General features: G+C 58.1%; 1 protein-coding gene and 1 long non-coding RNA gene across 5 annotated transcripts in view; one reads left to right on the top strand and one right to left on the bottom strand.

The window, feature by feature from the left end:
• The window catches only part of UBE3A (ubiquitin protein ligase E3A), a 59,140-nt gene extending 39,483 nt beyond the window's left edge, over positions 1–19,657 (top strand). For 3 of the 4 annotated variants that reach the window (XM_016154868.2, XM_016154866.2, XM_016154865.2), the window contains 7 exons: positions 5,338–5,482; positions 7,346–7,551; positions 8,000–8,164; positions 8,934–9,089; positions 9,170–9,243; positions 16,169–16,312; positions 16,813–17,572. In XM_016154868.2, coding sequence (XP_016010354.2) covers positions 5,338–5,482; positions 7,346–7,551; positions 8,000–8,164; positions 8,934–9,089; positions 9,170–9,243; positions 16,169–16,312; positions 16,813–16,933 — 1,011 coding nt within the window. In that variant the 3' untranslated portion in view covers positions 16,934–17,572. Of the gene's footprint in view, positions 1–5,337; positions 5,483–7,345; positions 7,552–7,999; positions 8,165–8,933; positions 9,090–9,169; positions 9,244–16,168; positions 16,313–16,812; positions 17,950–18,038 lie in introns of those variants that run through there. The other variant, XM_036232071.1, reaches the window with a different exon arrangement.
• Positions 7,653–16,894, bottom strand: LOC118611415. Its single transcript, XR_004954386.1, has 2 exons — positions 16,789–16,894; positions 7,653–14,696 (listed from the first exon to the last, which is right to left on the bottom strand). It is a non-coding gene; the product is annotated as an uncharacterized LOC118611415 (long non-coding RNA).
• Positions 19,658–20,745: the final 1,088 nt, after the last annotated feature.

Genomic DNA, 20,745 nt, shown 5'->3' with positions numbered 1-20,745 from the left:
GGCCGCGAGCTAGCGAGGTCAGGTGCTTTCTGTGTGCTTTCTGGTGTTGTGAACATCGGCATCTAGGATTTTAAGGAAACAAATGGCATAGGTAACTGAGCTTCTTAATTATGATAGTGGATTAATTTCTTAGTTCTACTTAGTTACGTGAGAACTAAATGTTATGAGTTGGCCTCTTGTAACGCAGGATTCGCTGGCTGAGGTGTGAACTCGAGCGTCCGCGTCTCGCTCCAGACACGCAGCGGGGCGCCCCGCCTGGGCTCCGCTGCCCCCACCCGCCCTTTAACGCGGCGTGAAGGTGCGGAAATGGGCATCAGAGCAGGTCTGGGAAGCGAGAGTGGCGACTGGCCTTTTTTGAAGTGTTTATTACTGGTGCTGCAGTCATAGTACTTTAGTCAGGAAAGGCAGATTTACACCAGAAAGCAGTTTGAAGCCATCTCAGGCGAGCTCTCAGAAGTGCCGATGGGTCTCAGCGTCTTTTTCTTGAGGGTCTACCTCGCGTTTCTGGAAGCCTCATTCCTCACGTGCGTCACGGTGGACGGACGCCTGGTGACCACGTCTTAAGCCCTGGTGACCGAAGTGCAGGGCGGGGTCTGGCAGGGGAGAAGCAGCTAGGAGCTTTGCCGGCGAGCGCAGCACAGTCACTGAGTGATAAGGTTATGGACCAGGGGCCGAGGGTCCTTGGGGTTGCCCACCCACCGGGTCGCGGGTGTGGCCCGGAGCAGCGACCGCCTGTGTGGGGCTGTGTCCTCTGCTGGGCCTTAGGCCTCAGTTCCTGGCAGACTAGGAGGAAGAGGAGGGGTCGCGACTTCCATTGTTTGGTTTTTCAGAGAAAAATGCATTCATGGCTTTCCTGTACCACGGAAGTCAGGCTAGTGGTTTCCGACTCGGGTTTTCCCGGGAGCCGTTTTTGACGACAGCGGAGGAACTCGAGTTGGCAGCCTCCACTTGTAGGCGCGCGGCCCCATGGCTGCCGTGGAGGGGTCTGTGCAGGTCCGTGAGGCGCTGTCGCCTGCGCGGCGCGCCCCGGGTTCCCACGGGCCTCCGTGCGGGAGCCAGGCGCATTGCGCAGTCAGTGGCTGTGGCGAAGCGTCAGTTGTCTTTCCAGAGAGAGACACCTCAGAGCCCACGCGGTAGCTGCCTCCTCACCCGCAGGTCACCGGAACGTTCCCCCAGGACTTGCTGCCTGTCCCTGTTCTTTGTCGTCGTCCGTAGGAAATAGCATCGTAACGAACACGCGCTCAGGGTCCGGACGAGGCCTCCGCCGCGTTCGCTGAGGCGTTTGTCACGTGTGCCTGTCTGTGCGTTAAGAGTCGGTCGTTGCCGAGGCTTTCCCACGGGAGGAGGATTTCAGGCGTTTCTTACCGACGTTGTACGTTATGAGACCGAGGTGTGAGGATCGTGGACGAAGACAGTGTCGCCCTCCGTGAGGCGCCCCCAAACCCCCCCACACCCGACGGGACATCTGGTTCTGAGGGAATCCAGGGTTCTGCCTGCAGCTGCCCCGGGCCCGGCCGCGCCAGGCCGCAGACTGGGGCGGTGGCCGTCTGTCCCCACGTCCTTCTCAGGCGGTTGTCACACACGAGGTGCTGGGAGGGTAGCCACGCGGAGGCGGCGACCGGCTCGGACGCGCCGGGACTTGGCACAGACGTGGGGCTGAAGGGAACGGCTGGGACGGAGTGGAGGGGAAGCCCAAAGACACGTGGGGACAGCCCTCCCACCCAGGGGTCCTGCTCAGCCCCCCGAAAGTCATACGCCCCTTTTCTGGGCTCTGACCTGTCTGACCCCAGCCCCCAGCATTTTCCTTGGCAAACGCCCCGAGTTCTTATCCGTCGTCGACCCACAGAGCTTTGCGGGCCGGGTTCCCCGCAGCTCTGGGTCGCTGCCTGTGTCCCACGCGGTCCCATGCGGCTTCCTGCTGTATGACCGTGACCGTCCCCTGCGGTTCGTGCCCGCTGAGATGCAGACCGGCCCCGCCTGGCGGGCCCTCGGGAAGAGCAGAGGGGACCCGCCGGCCCGCGCTGGCCCTCTCGCATCCACAGCAGGAGGCTCCATCTGCCCTGCAGGTCGGGCCGTGGGGCGCAGGGGACCCGGCTGTCACCCAGGACAGAAAAGCTTTCCTTTATCTGTCCATAGAGGAATGAAAAATCAAACCTATCTGGACATCAGGGTCCTGTCCTGGGCCACAGCACAGTGTTGACCGGAGCCGAGTTGCGGCTCCGCCAACCACGCCCAGGGACCCTGGGCTACCCAGCGTCAGGAATGGCTGTTTGAGGTGAATTTCTGTACCATCTAGGAATGTGTTTTCAGCTATGGATCGGGATGGATTTGACATGGGTGACAGCCCACAGTACTATGCGATTTTAAGGGTGGGGTTTTCCTTTTGACTCTTCGAAGTCTGGCAAGTTCGATGATGTTATAGGAATGCTTCGATGTCAGGTCAGCTTTTAAAAGAAAATGATCTCTAGCATTTCACTTAAAAGTTCAGAAGAGGAAGTCACACACAGAAGAGGTGGATGTTACAGCCGGTCTGTTTTCATTTATTTCCCCCCAGTAAGCTGTCCTGTACCAGTCTACGTAGGAAGTGAATACAGAATACACCTCACTTGAAGAAAACATACATATAAAAATTCAGGTCCACTTGCTAAATGAACTCAAGGGTGCATACAAATTTGTTCACTGACAGTACTTTTACAAATTTTGAATATTATACATTCAAGACAGCTTTTCATTTTAAAACTTCAGTTTTAAATGCTACATCTATTACATGAAGTGGTAGACCTTCACAGTGTAATTCCTAAATTATTCTCTAATTGAACAATGGGTCAGAAGTGGCTATTTTTAAGAAAAATAAAAATAAGTGCAGTCTCTTAATGGCCTTTGTCAGAATGCTTATGGTTAAATTTTATGGTGTGGGTTTGATACAGTTGAAAGTGATTTTTTGAAGGCCCGTGCAGACGTGATGGACACAGCGCCTCACAGAACCACGTGCTTCGCCCTCCCCCCCCCCCAGGTCGTCACCCGACACCCTTAGCGACGGGCCCAGAGTCCGCTGCGCTCTCACGTTCCTCTTACATGCTGCCGCTTGAAAACATCCTGATCGCAAAAGTGGTGTACGTTTATTGTAAGATGACGTTTTCAATACAGGAAAACAGGAAGAAGAAAAAGTCACTCGTGACTTTGGAAAGGTCTCGGTGGTGGCCGACCGCGAGGCAGGGACGCCTGGCGGCCGGCGCGCGTGCCGAGCGGGGTGGGCGGCAGCACGGACCCCGGGAGGCGGTCGTGGGAGTCGTGCGTGCGCGGGCGTCGGGGCGGCAGGCGCTCTGCCACCTGAGGACACTCGAGCCGCAGAGCGGGGCGCGGCCGGGCAGGCGGGTGGTGCATCTGGGCGGTGCATCTGGGCGGTGCGCTGCAGCACCGCTGGCCTTGCAGGCAGCGCCACGCCCGGAGCCAGCCCGTGGGGGCGGGGCTCCGCGGGGGCGGGGCTCCGCGAGTTGTGGGACTCCGGGGCGGGGCTCCGCGGGGGCGGGGCTGAGGGGCGGGGCTCCGCGGGGGCGGGGCTCAGCGAGTTGTGGGACTCCGGGGCCGGGCTCCGCGGGAATCGCGCATGTGCAGGTTTCACGGAGAATGGCGGTCCGCGCGCGTCAGCGGTCACCACAGAGTCTCGGTGGAGGGGGGGCTGTGTCGCAGGCCCGCTGAGCCCCGCAGAGCCCTGGAGCCGTGGGCGCGGGCGCAGCTGGCGTCAGCCGCTGTCCCGTCCCCCCGGGGTCGCGTCCCAGCCGCGCCGAGCCTGCGTGTCTGTGTTGTGAGGGCGCACGGACCGAGCTCTGACGGACTCCCAGGGGGGCCTGGCCAGCCGTGAGCCGCGCTGGAGCCCAGATGACCGATTCCGCCTCGGACCCTTTACAGCCCCCGCCAGAGGTGGGTTTCCAGCGGGGACAGTTTCCCCCAAGGTGGTTTTCAAACCCGGCCCAGGCTGAGTCCCATTGTTGTCTCAAGGTTGCTCCCTCAGGAACTCTTTCTCATGGGTCACACTCCAGGCCCAAGCGGCTTTGCGGGGTGAAGAGCCCTGCCCCTTTGTAGGTGAGGGGACAGGCTAACCCGAGTGGCTCGCTGGAGTTTAAAGGTCAAAGTTACGTTGAGTGACCACCGGCCAGGACAGGGTCTCCTGACCCAGCTCTCCACAGCAGTCTCAGAAATGCACGGCCTCAGTACCAGCTGGCACAGAGACGTGTCGGGACAGACGTCCTGTGCGGCCGAGGGCTCCAGCCCCACGGAGTCGCGGACGCCGGGCCGAGGTTCCCAGGTCTTGTTGGTCTTTGCGCTGAAAACGGCTTTGACGGCCTAGTGAGGGGTTTACGCAGCGTCCCTGTGGGCACGCCTGTCTGCACGTGTGCCCGGGCGGCCGCGGGTGGCCGTCCAAGGACCAGGGACGTTGGGCGGTGGGCCCGCTCCGTGGCTCCGTGAGGCTCCTTCATTCGCTCCTTAGCGACTCACACCCGCGTCTGCCTGGTGGAGCCGCCCCAGACAGCAGCCGCTCAGTCCAGGGGCCTGTGCCTTGCTTGAGAGGGCGTAACAGTCTGGAGTTTTCTAGCAGCTGGAAGGCATTTCCGGCCAGCTGTGGACGGCCAGCCAGGCGTGCCACTGGTCAGTTTCCGACACACGACAGATCGCAGTGCACGTAGTCTGCGTTAGGATCCGGGTCACAGCGACCGAGATGAGCCCTGCGCACATCCGTCGTTTTGCAGACGCGGGGGAGGTGGCCGGCGAAGTCGCAGTTACCGAGGCGGCGGGCTCGAGGGCTGGTGACTCAGCGAGGAGGAGGGAGCGGGGACGTGAGCAGGTGCTGGGCGGCCGGGCGCCGTGAGCTCGGCCGTTGCAGAGTGGCGAAGGAGCGTGAGAGGCTTCCCTGCTCGTCCAGCGTCTCTTTCTCCTTTGAAAGTTATGGCGCGTTAGACGTTCGGACTTAGTTCTTGAGTTTCTGTCGGAGCTGCCGGCAGACGGTTTTGAAGTCAAACCTCTACGTTCCGCTGTTTTTGCCGAGTTCGAGTCGCTCGTGTGTTTTGCGGTCTCCCTCCCACGTCCTCAGGCTACAGCCCAGCTTTGTGATGCACGAGGAACAAAGTCCGAGGCTGCGGTCACTCTGGGAGGGTGGTGACCGTTCCACGCCTGTGCCGGCGTCTTTTCTGTTTTCTTTTCCCGTTGTCCGTGAGGCGGAGTCTTCGCCGTCCCTGGCCACTTGCCCGTGTCCCCGCGCCCGGCCCCGCTGCGGTGTCGTTTTGCCTCCACCGACACGCGGGCAGCATCACCGTTTTCCGTTTGTGTCTCGCTCCCTAGCTAGAGATGATCGCGATGGAGAACCCTGCGGACCTGAAGAAGCAGCTGTACGTGGAGTTCGAGGGAGAGCAAGGGGTCGACGAGGGAGGCGTTTCCAAAGAGTTTTTTCAGCTGGTCGTGGAGGAGATCTTCAACCCCGACATCGGTGAGTCTGGCCGGGGTGGGACGCCGCTTCCCGGGGCAGAAGACGGCCTGGCGGGGGTCGTCGTGTGGGGGTCGCCGTGCGGGGCTCGGGGACCTGGCTGCCTGTTTCCATGGCGATGCTGACTCCGCTGTGCAGTGTGCTCCCTGCGAACACAGACGTGCAAGGAAGGACGTGGTGGCCGCGTCTGCCTGGTGTAGGGCGGCTGGGTGGTGGCAGCAGACACGGCCACGGAGACGAGTGGGGTGCTTCCCGCCGGGCCCCCGGAGCAGGGCCCCTTGTCCCCGAGATGCGCTTTCATGCACAGACGAGAGCAGTGACCGTGTGCGTGACGCCCTGACTCGCCAGTGTGTTGCTTTTGAGGCCAGGGCATGCGTTTGTGAGATTTCGTGGTTTATTAATTAATTGTAATTATGTTGGGCTGCCTTCAACCCCGTTACTACTGTATTTACAACCGAAAAGTTCTTAGCATTCCGGTATATGTCGTAACTTAGGCCTATAAAAACTTTAAATGTAAACTGAAATTTAAGTACGAATTAGATGATATTCAGCCTGTTATTTCATGAGCATTAGAAGTGTCCTAGCTTAATTTATGCTCTTGTGACAAAGTGGACATTTTAAAGTCCCTTTTATGTTTAACTTTAGAATTTTTAAGTTTTTGCAAATAGTATCGACTTATTTGTGTGCTGTATTGATTTCTGAAGTTCTGTTGGAAATCCCCTTTTTTCAGACCTAATCCTTAAGCTGTTCTTATACAGTTTCGAGTCGCATCTGAAAAACATTTTAGTAAAATTTTAAAAGTAAAATTAAAATATCATTTAACCTGTTCCTTAGACGTTCGTCTAAAGAGAAGATAATTCTGCCTTAACGATGATTGTTTAGATGGGTTTTCTGAGCAGTGCAGAGCACAGGCCACAGAAGGAAGGCCGCGGATGCCGCTCGACTTGTGTTTTCCTCTTTGGCTCAGTTGGTGCGGGGTCCCTAGACCTGAGCTGAGGATGTACCCTGAGTCTGTCTGACTTCGTTAGAAGGTGTCGAAACACTTCGGGGCCTGTTATGCAACTTAGAGAAAACAACACGCTTTCCCTTAATGGGATTCAGAACCGCTTCCTAAAACTGTGTGGACGAGAGATGCCTTTACGAGTGCAGCATTCTCGCAGCGTGATGGCCGTTGTGGTTCTGCATTTTTCATCCATTTTTTGGTTCAAGTATGAATGCAGACTAACTTCACATTTGTGTTAGATTTGAGGACTTGAATTTAATGGACATTTTTCCTAAGCTTGTGGAAAATGCCACAAAAATGACTTATTACGTGTTTCCTTGGTTTCTTTAAAACTGTGCAGCACTGCCGTCTGCCACAGTTTACGGTAGCTCTGTGTTTGAACTTTGCCTTCTCGATTCCTGTGCACATTGGTGCCGGTGTGGCCATGCGTGCACTGACCGCGGCCTAACACAGCGTCTGGGGCCCTCGCCTGACATGGCGTCGGGTGACATGGTCTAGGGGGCCCTCGCCTGACACGGCGTCGGGTGACATGGTCTGGGGCCCTCCCCTGACGTGGTGTCGGGCAACATGGTCTGGGGGACCCTCGCCTAACGTGGCTTTGGGTGACGTGGTCTGGGGCCCTCCCCTGACGTGGCGTCAGGTGACGTGGTCTGGGGAGCCCTCGCCTGACGTGGCTTTGGGTGACGTGGTCTGGGGCCCTCCCCTGACATGGCGTCGGGTGACGTGGTCTGGGGGACCCTCGCCTGATGTGGCTTTGGGTGATGTGGTCTGGGGCCCTCCCCTGACGTGGCGTCAGGTGACGTGGTCTGGGGAGCCCTCGCCTGATGGGCGTCGGGTGACGTGGTCTGGGGCCCCGCTTACAGGTATGTTCACGTACGACGAGTCCACCAAGCTGTTCTGGTTCAACCCGTCGTCCTTCGAGACGGAGGGCCAGTTCACGCTCATCGGCGTCGTGCTGGGCCTGGCCATCTACAACAACTGCATCCTGGACGTGCACTTCCCCATGGTCGTCTACCGGAAGCTGATGGGGAAGAAGGGCACCTTCCGGGACCTGGGGGACTCCCACCCCGTAAGTCTGTCGCTTCTACGAGGTCTTCTAGACCCAGATTCCGTTTAATTCCAGTGAGAAAAAGTTGACTTAATCTGAAGGAAGGACCACGAACACTTAAAACCTTTTAACTTTCATTTATTTATTTATTTATTTAACAATGTAAAGAGGAAACTTTTCATCTGTTGCTGTCGGCAACGTGGCTTTGTAAGATCGCTTGTGCATGAAGTGTGTTTAAGCGTGTTTGTTTGAACGACATCACATGAGACAGCCACAATGTGATGACGGGGTGAAGCCAGGGCTGCCCTGAGCATGGGGGGCGGCTTCAGCGGGTGTCTGTCCCTCCCCCAAGTCCTCCTGACCCGAGACACCGCGAGTGTCACTGTGGGGTTGCTCCACGGGCTTTGCACTTGGGGCACGGGAGGAGCAGCCGTGTCGCCGTGGTGACCGCGCCCCTTTCCGCCGCCAGGTGCTGCACCAGAGCCTGCGTGACCTGCTGGAGTACGAGGGCAGCGTGGAGGAGGACATGATGATCTCCTTCCAGATCTCCCAGACAGACCTGTTTGGCAACCCGATGATGTACGACCTCAAGGAGGACGGGGATAAGATCCCCATCACGAACGAGAACAGGAAGGTAGTGCACGCATCAAGGTCTGTCTCTTTGTTCACAGGCTCCCAGAGCGGGCGCACGCCTGAGAGGTGTGTGTGATGCAGTCCGCGCGAAGACCCACGAGGTCGCCGTGCCAGGTCCTTGTGGCTGGGACAGCGCCGCGCACCCCTGGGTGTTGGGCCCTGAGCCCGGCAGAGAAGGGCAGGGTGGGAGCGAGTGGGTCCCCTGGGCGTGGCTGCAGCCTGCAGCGAGAGGCCGGTGGGTGTTCTCTCAGCCGTTGGGCAGGGCCAGGGACCTCCTGATCACGGTCCTTGTCACCAGTCACAGTTGTATTTAATGCACACACACAGAAACCTGGCTTGAATACACTCCTGAAAAGTGCTAAATCAGACCTGGGTACAGTGGGCAGCCTCCCCAGTATTCTGGAATACACACGAGGCTTCCGGGTTTGCCCATACGGAACCACACTCTATCAGAACTGTTAGCTTTGCACGTAGATGTGAACAGGGTTTAAGCGTCTGGTGTCCACACACCCAGTTCAGGGAACCTCCCAACTGGGTCGAGGCCCAGCTCTTGTATTCATGCTTTTTAACAGAATGCCAGAGTCGAAGCTCGTGTCGCCGTTCACGTACGTGCACGTGCGTCTGGCCGCTGAACGTCGGCTCTCGCACGAGCTGTGGCATTGTTAAAACCGTTTTCCTTTGTAAAGTCTGAAAGCGAAAACACCTAGAGCGAGGAGGCCGCGGGGCCGGCGCGCGTGCGGCATGCGAGGCCTGTGTTCGTGTCTCTGCAGGAATTCGTCAGCCTCTACTCCGACTACATCCTCAACAAGTCGGTGGAGAAGCAGTTCAAGGCCTTCCGGAGGGGCTTCCACATGGTGACCAACGAGTCCCCGCTGAAGTACCTGTTCAGGCCCGAAGAGATCGAGCTGCTGGTGTGCGGGAGCCGGGTGAGCGGCGGGGTCTGCGGGGCGTGCGGGGCTCCGGGCACACGGCCGTGCGGTGCTGACGCGTGTTCTCGGCCTTGCAGAACCTCGACTTCCAGGCGCTGGAGGAGACCACGGAGTATGACGGCGGCTACTCCAGGGACTCTGTGCTGATCAGGTGAGGCGCCGGGCTCTTCGCCCGGTTTGAAACTGTTTCGCTCTGTAAACATAGCTGACGTTTGGCGCTGCCGGTCTGAGGTGTGCAGCGCGGCTGACGGAGCCATCAGGGACCCGAGCCACCGCCCGCCACGCAGCTGGCGGCCGCCGTCAGGGTGTTCGCTGAGTCTGGGTTTGTGCCCGCTTCGTCCTGTGGACCGTCTGGCCCGCGAGGTGTGTCTCTCTCTGAGCACAGTGCCCACTCGCTGCCCCGTGTGGCGGCGGCTGGTACGGCCTCGTCCTCCTCTGTGGCTGAGTGACGCTCCGTCGCGTGTACGCACCGCCGCTTCCTACCCCGCCACCCGATGTCGGGCGCCCAGGCCACCCCCACGTCTCGCCTGCCGTGAAGGGTGCCGCAGTGCACGTGGGCTGCGTGGACCTTGTTAAGCTTGTGTTTTTGTTTTGTTCGCGTAAGCACGAAAAGCGGCGTTGCTGGGGCACTGGGTAGTTCTGCACCTCCGGACTGTTCTCCGGCGCGGTCCCACCAGCGGCACGAGGCTCCCTCTCCCCACGCCCTCGCTCACGCTCGCCGTGTGTCGTCCTCCTGACAGTAGCCGTCTGACAGGCGAGAGTTCTGATTTGCTTTTTCTTGGTGATGCGTGACATCGAGCATTTTCCTCTGTGTCTGTTAGCTGTGTCTCCCACTCTTTGGAGAAATGTCTGTTCAGGTTATCTACCCGTTGTTAAATTGGGGTGTTTTTGCTTCATTTAATTGTCAGAGTTCTCTGTATAGCTTGGAGATTAACTCCTTAGCAGAGATCTCTAGTCTCCCATCCAATTGATTCTGAGGTTTAATTCACCAGAAGGACGTGTGCTTTCTGCTCTCGACCTCGTTTCTAACTATCCCCAGATGCGCCACGTCGCAGGTTCTCAGTCCGTATCTCTAGTATAGTCACGATGTTGTTAATCTTGATTCATTCCCCGATTGAAGTGTTTTATGGGAACTGCAGGTTTTATTCTGCATTTGGGACGTTTGTTACCACACATCTCCAGTGATCCTTAGAACGTGCTTACTGCTAGTTAGATGACGATGAAGATAGGACTTAACTCTGCGAATCGTTACCCCCTGCCTTCCGTGGCGCTGCTCCTGGGTGAAGTGGCACGTTCTTCCTGAGGCCTCGCGGTGGCTCGCCAACGCCCACGCCTGGAGACGCTGAGCCCCTGGCTCCCACAGAGTGTGGCGGAGGCTCCCAGTGCCGGCCGCTACCAGCAGAGGCGCTCGCCGCCGCCGTCCAGTGCGGGCCGTCCTGCCCTGGGACACAGGCATGCGAGGGGACAGAGGTGACCTCGGGCTCCCTCTGCCGGGCGGCGGGGGGAGGCACAGACACGTGGCTTCCTGGGGCGTCCCTGAAGGTTCCCGCTCACTCACGCGTGCAAACCCCAGAGCGAGCGCCAGGCCTGTGTGGAAATAAATAACGTGTCATGTTACTTTCTGGCCGTTCCTCACTCTGTCCTGCACCGTTGGTGGGTCCCCTACCCAGTGCACCCCGGTCTTTAGCGCCGGTTGTAACTCAGGTTCTGATAATCAGGTTTCAACGGCCACCTGTGAAAGGTTTCGGGTGACGTGGTGGGCAGACGTCGTTGTGAGTCGCAGGGAGTCACAGCAGCAGATTAGCGATCGCACTGGTCAGCTCAGACTTCGTAGCATCTCAGTGCTTCTCTTAGTCAAAAATAGCTTGTGCTTTTCCTTATGGAGAAATTACTTTTTAATTTAGATCTTGATTTTATTGCTAGCTTTTACATTAACGTAATTCCAACTTGATACACTTCAGGTCACTTGAAATGACATACACTAGCTTCCAGCTCATTCTCGCAATTGATATTCTAAAAATCTTTTAAACAAAGTTCAACCTTTAGTTTTGTTAGCATAAATGTAAAAATATTCAATAAATAGAGTCTACAATTAGTAGGAATTTGGTGACTTAGAATAGTGATTATACCAGGGGGATAAAGTGGCAGTGTTGGTACTTTAGGTAGTGTTTAGTTCACGTAAAGTATGGAGAATTCATTAAAATAAAATGAGTAAAGACCTTTGAAACTGTTCAATACATTTCAACTAAAAATTAACGTTACATAATTCTAAAATTTTTACCAATAATTAATAAAGATAAGTTAATTGTTTTAGATTATATTTAAAACATGACTTTTCAGAGTGTAAACATTGGTCCAGGCTGGCGCTGTGTCTCTGGCTGAGGAGGCTGCCCCGGCGCCCCGCCCGCTCCCCCGGGGGTGTGTGTGGGGGGGCGGTGCACGTCCTTTTGGCTGAGAGCGAGCTGCTGTGTCGGGGCTGCGCCGGGTTCGGGTTCGGGTTTGGCTTCTCCCGCTGGTGTGGCTGGTTTCGTCGCCCCCGCCGTCCTGGAGAAGGCCACTCGCTGTGGCCTGTGACTCTAAATACAGGGCTCAGTGTTGATGAGGAATATCGACTTGTAAGTTCCTTTTCTTGTGTATGTTTCTCAGGCTTTGTTCCCATCACGTGATGAATTGAAGAGAGCACCCTTCATTTTCAGAAACACTTGTGTAAGGTCATTATTTCGTTTTCTTAAGTTTTGGATCATATTCACCAGTGAGACTCTGGACCTTTGCAATTCTTTGTAGGAGCGTTTTTGCTTGTGTCGTGACTTCCGTGGATTTTTAAGTGCGGTCGGGGCCCCGTCCCCTCGGCGTGTTTGCCCCCAGCGCCTGCTCCTCGCACCCTGTGCGCCGGCAGCGGCACGGTCCGCGTCCAGGGGCGGAGCCTCACGGCTGCCGTGCCCTTGCAGAGTGATCGGGTGCAGTCCCCGCCTCGTCCCCCGACCGCGTGGAGAAAGCTGTCATCCCTTAACCGTCAGGCTTGACGTGGGTGCAGTCCTGGGTCCACGACGGTCTCCTCCGTGAGGACGTGCTTTCCCGCCCTTGCTGTGTCTGCACTCTGCCGGGAAGCAGCCGCTGCGCTCACGTGCAGTCACCTGCTCTGGGGGGCGACGTTCTCTCTCAGGCTTTAACCTCGCGTTGGTTTCTGAGTTCGTGCAGCGTGCGCACAGCGCCCTCCCGGCCGGTCACAGCACGTCGCCGCACCTGCCAGCTGCAGGTACTCAGACACGTGCCACCACCAGCCCCGCAGGGTGCCGTGCAGGGACCAGCGGCCCCAGCAGGTGGCGGGCGAGGTCACCCCAGGACGTCTGCCTGTCGTAAGTGGCTCGCAGCTCCAGTGGGTGCTCCATGGGCTCCAGGCAGGCCCCTCCCGGGGGAGCCCTCTCCAGCTCCGCCGTCACAGTCCCGGCCGCCCCGGCCCGTGGGCGGGCGCATCAGGCGAAGGGGCTGCTGGCACCGCCATGGCGCACCCGCTGGCTGCGTCACTCCGTGTGGCTCCCAGTGGACTGACTTGGTCATCGGGGGGCAGCTCTTGTGTCCCGGTCGCTTCGTCCGTTCTGTTTGTCTGGCCTCACGGCACGGGCGGGGCCGTCCTGTCTCCGGAGAGAGTGTCCGCGGGGTCTTCCTGGGAGGCTGCCTGGGCCAGAGATGCTCCTAGGGCATTCACGTTAGTTCCTCACGGTGCTGACGGTGCTGAGCTCCGTTCCCGTGCGTCTGCCTTGCAGGAGGAGCTGAGCCCGCCCACCTCGGAGGTGGCGCCTGCGCGCACAGTCCCCAGGTCCTCGCACGTCCCTTTCTGTTCCCGTGATGGGCGTTCTGTTGTGATGTTTACTGGCTTGTTCCTCTTTTGGTAGAATGAGGAACAGCACCTTGTTGCATTTTAAAAACTGACTCTTCAGCATTCCAGTTCTAATCAGCTGATCGATTATTTTTAGCCTCATTTGTTGATTATATTGAAAAGCCAGCTGCTTCGTTCTCTTCCTCAGTCTTTTCTCTCTGGTCCCAGCTGATTGATAGAAACACTGATTGTTGATTTAAGTCTTTTCCTCTTTGTTATTGGAAGCGTTTGCTGCTTTAAATCTCAGTTTCAGCCTTGCCTTAGCCATAGTCTAGATATTTTGATGTATTTTCAATTTCCTTCACATCTGTGTAGTTTCTAAATTGTATTTTGACACTTCTTTGACCCGTATTTAAATGGAAGTGTGTGGCTTATTGTCCGGGGTTTGGGGATATTTTCGTGTTTTCTTTCTGTTGTGACTTCTAGCTCGATCCCTGGGGCACTTCCGCGGCGTCGACGTGGGTCCTGCTGGGCGGCGGTCCTCTCGGGTGCCCAGGCAGGTGCCGAGGGCACCGTGGTGGCGGCCCACCAGCCCTGCCCCCACGCGCGACGGTGTTGCGTGTGCGCACCTGGAGCCTCAGCGTGTGCTTGTGACGCCGTGACCTTTACCCTGTGGCGTCCTTCTTTGTCTGATGACGTTAATTAACTTCTGTTTCGAGATCGTCGTGGCTTTGCTAGTAAGAAATGATGCCGAGAGGGCGCAGGCCGCCCGTCTGCCGCTTGTGTTACTGGTCTCCTTTCGGGACTGCGATGTAAACCAGTACACGGAGCATGTCGCCTTCGGGGGGCTTCGTTCGCTTACCCGGCTGGCTTGAGAGCGCCGCAAGCTCCCGCGGTCGGCAGCTCTGGGCCTCCGCAGTTCCTCCTCCGTGGCCTTCCCGGTCTCGCTGACCGTTTGCCTCTGGAAAGACTTGGTTTGTTTCCATTTTGGAGACATTGTGACTAAAGTCGCTGTGAAGAGTCACGTTCCTTTTCCTCTGTCAGGTGCGGCTGCCGGTACTTCAAGGCTCTGTCATTTGGTGCCATCCAGAGTCGTGTTCCCGGTGGGTTGGCTTGTGTCACTGCACAAGGTCCTGCTGTGTCTTGTAACTTTCTGTGCCCTGCATCTGACATGAATGTCCCATTCCTGTTTTTTTAACGTTTGTGATCGTCTTTCCGTCTTTTTACTTTCCCGGCCTGTGTCACTGAATTTGAAGTGAGTTTTTTTTTTATAAAAGCACATAGTTGAGTCATGGTTTTTTTTTTTTACCCACTCTGTCAACCGCTGCTTTCTGATGGTCACGTTCGGGACACTGCATTTAGGGTGATCACTGACACGACAGAGCCCACGTCTGCCACTTTTGCTGTTTTCTGTTTCTTCCTCTTCATCCCTGTGCTGACGGCAGTGATTTATCTTTTCTTTGTGTTGATATTCTGGTTCGTGGTGTGACAAGAGTGTGGACTGTGCCCGTCACGTGGACTCGAGGGATGTTTGCGTGCTTGGCAGGGCGGGCGGGCGTGCAGGCCCTGGTGCCCGGCCACAGGGCGCTGCCTGGGCCTGGTGTGGCGGGGCCCCCGGCCTGTGGAGTCTGGGCTGTGGGAGGGCTTCAGCCCCCAGAGGCAGAGTTCTTCCTGGGCCACGGCCAGGTGTGGCCGAAGTCGTCTGCGAACGGGGCGAAGTTTTCTTCTGTTCATTCTGCACATGTGCCTGCTGCTCTTTCCCTCTTCGTAAGTGCTGTCTGATCGCTCTGAAAAGCAGAACAGGCACAACATAACGTCCTTAGATGTTTTAGAGTAAGGACTTGGTGCGATAATTTCAGCAGGGGGCTTGAATTTTTAGTTTTGCCTTTTCCTGAATGTTGTCATGAACTCATGGATCTTTTTATATATTTAACGTTTCACAGTTGTTACTCTTAATGATACTCAGATGCTTAATCTGGGTACGCTTTTAACACAACCCCGTTAAATTTTGAAAGTTTTAGCTCACCATGAACATCCCTAACCCTGAGGTAAGCCATTTCCGTGAGAAAGCGCTGCGGGTCGAGTGTAGAAGGTTCTGGGCACGAGGTGTGACCTTTGCTCTTGAACATTCTTGCTTCAGGTCCTTTCCATGGGACAGACCTAGGAAGGACATCTTCCCAGCACACCCAGCAGTCCCCCCGTGCCAGCACAGTGGTCGTCACTGCCACGGGGGGGGGGGGTGCAGAGGAAGTCGTGTGGAGGACGAGGTTCTCTGCGCCCTTCTTCTGTCAGAGGTGACGTCACGGTGAACTGCAGAAGTGGGGCCATGGTGTCACACGGGCGAGCGCGTCCTGTGCCCGTGCAGGCGGGGCGGTCCCTCTGCACGTGGCCTTCCAGCTCGGCTTTTCCCTCGTTCTGGGGGGCGGACATCTTTCCTTGCTGTTTGTATTTTTTAGTCTTGTTCATTTTGCTGTTCACTTATTGGTGGTTTTCTTCATTTTTAGAAACTTTCTGTGTTAGGGAGGTCAGCCAGCCTCTGACAAACTCGCAGACGGTTTTCCTGGTCTGCGGTCCCTGGCGTGGCGGCCTCACAACTGCAGTCCCGCGAGCGCCTCTCCCGTCGTGGTGCCCGGCGTGCGTCCCCGTGGCTGCGTCCAACCTCCGAGTCCCGGGTGGCGACGTCGGCCGCGTGGCGTCCTGTCCCGCTGGCCCCTGCGTCTCCCTTCACGGCGCAACGTGGCGTCCCGGGTCACCTGTTTGTGGCCATATTTCTCGGGTGTGCTTTTTCCTGCTGTAAAGCATTGATTCTCCTGTATTTGCTGGACTTGTTTTATAAAGCCTCACTTTGGATTTGGGAATGCTGTTTTTCTCGTCCACTTCTTGGGGTGGGGTCACCGGCCGTCTCTTGGGGAACCCCTCTCCTGTTGCTGTGGCCCAGCGCTCCCTGACTTCAGTTCCTCGTGTCCTCAGGCCCTCAGGCCATGTGTGCCTTCCGCGGTGAACCCCCACACACACCGTCCCGGCTCGGGGTTCGCTGTTCTGTCGTCTTGTGACGTCGGGCGAGGCCCTGGGCGGGGCGTGCGGCTGCCTTGTTTTTGTGGAAACATACGCGCTCTTTCCATCCTTAGTCTTTGGAGTAGTCGCGTCCTTGGTTCCCTGCAGGGCCACGGTCCCCAGCTTCGCCGTCGTGGCTGATGCTGTGTGTGTGGGGTCCCCGCCGTCCGCACCAGACCAAACCAGTGCTGTGTTTTCTCCCCAGGGAGTTCTGGGAGATTGTCCACTCGTTTACGGATGAGCAGAAGAGACTGTTCCTGCAGTTCACGACGGGCACCGACAGAGCGCCCGTGGGCGGGCTGGGGAAGCTCAAGATGATCATCGCCAAGAACGGCCCGGACACAGAAAGGTAACGGATGCGTCACTGTGCGGCGGCCCCCGAGCCACCCGAACCCATTCAGAGGAAACTCAGCACGTGCGGTGTGCCGAGTCGGGGCTCACGTTTTGGGCGGCTCTGGGTGCTGCTGGAGCCCTGGGCCCTGCCGGTGGCTGGTGCGCACGGCCGTGAGCGGGTCACGCTCAGCGCTTTAAGTGGACAGAAGTGGTCCTGCTTGTGACTGTGACTCGAGACGTACAGGGGTTAGTGTACATGTTACTTTCTCAAGTCACGCACGCAGCCATTGCCAGGAACTTCCCAGGAAGCATTGCAGAGCCTAGACTTTAGAGTCTTGGAGACCGAGTCTGAGTGGCGTGCCCACCTTGGAGCCACCTCGAGCCTGCACTGGTCCCCCCTGGGGTCACGGGGAGGCGCTTCCGCCCCAGCATGGGGGCGGACCGTGTGTGTGCGCGTGACGCGTGCACGGGAGGGCGCGGCCCGGTACTCACCGCTTTCTTTTCTCCTTCGTCTAGGTTGCCTACATCTCATACTTGCTTTAATGTCCTTTTACTTCCGGAATACTCGAGCAAAGAAAAACTTAAAGAGAGGTTGTTGAAGGCCATCACGTATGCCAAAGGATTTGGCATGCTGTAAAAAAAAAAACAGAAAAAAAGGAAAATGACAAAGAAAAACAGGAAAATAAAAGAAAAAGGAATTTAATAAGTCCAAGATGGATAAATTGGTGGTGGTGTCCGTACGGAAAGGCTGTAAGATAGCGACCCCCAGCCATCGCCTGCGCTGGGCCTCCCTTCTCTGCTGGGGACACGTGGGCTGGACAGCAGCTTTCAGCTCATCATATGAACAAATCCTTTATTATTATTATTATTTTTGCGTGAAAGTGTTACTTATTCTTTCACTTGTATGTACAGAGAGGTTTTTCTGAATATTTATTTTAATGGTTAAATCACTTTTGCTTGTGTTTATTACTGCTTGAGGTTGAGCCTTTGAGTATTGAGAAATCATGCCACCAGGCCTGCTCCCCTACGGAGGCGCCTGCCACCATGCGTAGGCCGTGTAACCTTCAAGTACGTGCTCTTTTCGTCCCTGTATCTAACTCGAATCAGGAACTGTATTTTTTTTAACTCTGCTTTTGAAACTTGAAGTCTTGAGAACAGTGTGACGCACCTGCTGCTTCCCTGTCCCCAACGAGCCAGTGGAGGGAGCGGGGGGCCGGCCGAGCCCCCAGCCCTCGCTTTAGCATCAGCACAACGAATTAAAGCGACTCATGCCACAGCCTGTCGTCACGTGTCTTGCAATGAACTGTCTCGGTAGCCGGTCACCTCGTACGCGGAAGGACAGGCAGTTTTCCGTGTGTTCTCGTAAGTTTACTGGGGGAAAGTGCATTTGGCCAAAAGATGCGGCTGCTCAGGCCCGGTGTGAGGACGCTGGGGGCCACGGTCGCGACGAGCACGGCTCGTGGGCGTGCACTTACCCGTAGCTGCGTGCCCCTTACCTGCATCCTCTGTAGACAATCCGCAGCGCTGCTGCCACCCGCCCAGCCACTGTCCGCGGCGCGGGCCGGTCTCCTCCGAGCCCCGCTCACGAGTGTCCCCAGAGACTCAGTTCTGCTTCGGAAAGTGTCACCTGCCCTGCGCTGTGGGGAGACGCAGGTGGGTTCAGGCCTCCGCCCCAGCCCGCGTCTGTGACGGTCTCCTCGGGTTGCTCTGTAAAATAAAAGGATAATGTATTTTTCACCAAGGGGAGGCGTGGTGACGTCCTTTCACGGCCGGCCGCGCCTGTGCCCGACGTCGCCGGACCTGGTGGGATCGTTGTCACGGTTACGTACCGGAGTGCTAAATAGAACAGGGACGCTCTCACAGCTTAGCGGAAAGAGAAGACGCTGCTTGCCATGTGGTAAGGGGGCGGTGCCCGGCGCGTGGCGAGTCCTGTGCTCTGCCTTCCGGCGTCGCCGCGGCATCGGAGGCTGCGGTCGTCACGAGTCCCACGTCGCTGTGACGTTCCAAAGGGTGACTGAGTCTGGTTGTCGGACGGACCTCACCACGTCGCGCAGACATCACGCAGGCTGAAGTGGACCCAAAGACGCCACGAGGAAGCATCACTGGCCACCCCGCCCGGTCGCCGCCATCCTCCTGCTGCTGCGTGCCGGGGGCCCCCGTACTTACAGGTTTGGGGTGTCTGCAGTCGGCCCAGAGTTTCCAGGAAGCTGTGGGGAACACAGTGAACATAACAGAACAATTGGCTTCCCACATAAAATGTAAACGTCTACAGAGAATTTCAAACAGCACGAACACACGCCTGGCTGCTGGTGTCAGCACGAGCCGGTCCCTGACCCCGAGTGCTGTCCCCAGGGCTGCAGGACCATGTGACGGGCCAGGCACGAGCGCCCTGGCTTTGTTCTGGGCACGTTCCCGTGCGGGAGACCACGTCCGAGAGGACGAGCCTGGACGCCCCCCCACTGGCGCAGGTGCCCGTGTGGCAGGGGGACCCCTGGGCTCGGCTCCCGTGAGAGCTTTTCCTCAGGAGCCCCCCAGAGCACCCCCCCAGCGCCCGCTCCACGGCTCGGTCTCCCGTCATGCTCGGCACTTGTTTTAACCTGTCACCGCCCTGAAGGGCCATGTCCCCCTCCTCTGCAGCGCTGGTTACAGGGTGGGTCCCTGTGCAGAGTCCCTGGTCCCCCTGGACTCTCTTTCAAGCCCAGCACCCTGGCTTTTGCCGCCGAGCGCAGGGGACGCTGCCGTCCCACTCAAGTGGGCCTGCCACTGCAGGACTGCACCCGGGTCCCCAGCTCTGGCCTGGGGCTTGCGGGGTTCACTGTCCCCTGCGTCTCAAGCCGCCTTGAGGACACTGCGCCTGGCGCCTCTACCCGCCTTAAAGCCCCCCTTTTGGCCTCATCGAAATCCCTCGTGTCACCTGTATGGTTCATGTCCCCTGCTGTCCCCTCGTTCCTCTGCCACCTTGTCCTCTTGGCCCGGGGCCTCTTCACGGCCCAGACACCCTCGCCGCTCCCTGGAGCACTCCTGCCCGTCCTGCTGGTTCTGAAACATAACTTGTCAACGCGAAGTCCCCACCGCGTGCCTGAGGCCCCCGGGACCGGCCCGTGAGGCCCAGGAGGCGGTGACGCTTCACTCTGCCCAGCGCGGCCAGTCAGCGTCCCTTGTCACAGAACACGTGGAGGTGACTGCTGTGGAAGCTCAGGAGTGAAGGCCACTGGACCGCGCGTCCTGTCCGGCCCTCACCTGACAGGAGGGAACTCGGGGCCTGGAGCCAGGGCTACGGGTGCGGGGCACAGGGATGCTGCTCGCGGCCCCGGGCACCTGCCCGCCCAGTGCTGGAGAAATAAACTCGGCCTTCCCCACACTCCTGTCTCTGCCCTCTTTACTTACAGCGAACCCTGCCGACGCTTCCCGGCGTCTGTCCGTCGGGCCACACTGCTCGGCAGGTGGCGTGTCTCCGTGTCCACCATTGTGTGTGCAGACCAGGCGGAGGGCGGGGGTTGGCGCCCTATGGTTGACGGGGGAAGGGAGACGGGCCTGCACCCCGTGCCGTCCCCGGGCAGCTGGGCCACCGGCCGCCAGACCTGGCTCTTCTGCTCCCGAGGGCTGGGGTCGGGCACAGAGGTCTGGACTTCCTGGGGTGCCCCGCGCTGTCCCTACTGACCCTGTATTGGAGGAACTTTCCTTTCGGTTTCGTGCTGGCATTTGGGTCGCGGAGGTGGCTGCACAGCTCTGCCAGTGGCCCCCGTGGCCTCCTCCCCCTCGGGCCGCAGGAAGCCTTCTCCAAGCCCTGCTCCGGACCGTCCAGAGACTCCAAGGTAAAGCCAGAGCTGCCCTCTCCTCGGGCGGGAGACCTGTCACCGTGGCTGCCACGCCCTCTGGCTTCGTCTGCCTTGAAGATGGCCCTGGGCGCCGCCCTCAGCAGACTCGGCTGAGGGCTGAGCCTGATGGCCCCGTGCCCCGCCCCCCCCCCCCCCCAAGGCGCCGGGCAGTTGGGTAACACGTGCTGGGAGGAGTGGCCGACCAGGTCCTTGCTGCCTAGCAACCAGGCATCATCTGCAAAAAGCCGCCTGCTCCCTGACCTGAGCTTCGTGCCACTTCCTGGCAGCCCTCTCCACAACGCCTTCCTTTCCAGCAAGTTCTTGTCATCCCAGCAGGACAGGCCTGAGCAGGACTTGTCTGCACACACGGAGCAGGGGGCGGCTTCCCTGACAAGCGCCCACTGGCTCTGACGGGGGCTTCTCCGTGAGCTGCCCGCCCAGGTCTGGGCATTCCGCTGCCCCCTGGGGACTGTGCAGCCAGTGTTCTGTCCACAGAATTGTGAGGGGCCTGGCGACGCGTGGACACCGGCCACGGGGCTCCAGCCCAGGCTCCCAGGTCTCTTAGGAATCCAGGGGGCTCACACTGGTGGCCGGGGGCTTCTGCGCATCCTGTCTACGGCAGGCCCAGCTT

The sequence above is a fragment of the Rousettus aegyptiacus genome, unplaced genomic scaffold, assembly GCF_014176215.1.
Source record: "Rousettus aegyptiacus isolate mRouAeg1 unplaced genomic scaffold, mRouAeg1.p scaffold_m13_p_14, whole genome shotgun sequence".
Classification (NCBI taxonomy): Eukaryota; Metazoa; Chordata; class Mammalia; order Chiroptera; family Pteropodidae; genus Rousettus; species Rousettus aegyptiacus.
The sequence above is the reverse complement of the archived record's forward strand: the minus strand, read 5'-3'. Positions and strand labels throughout refer to the sequence as shown.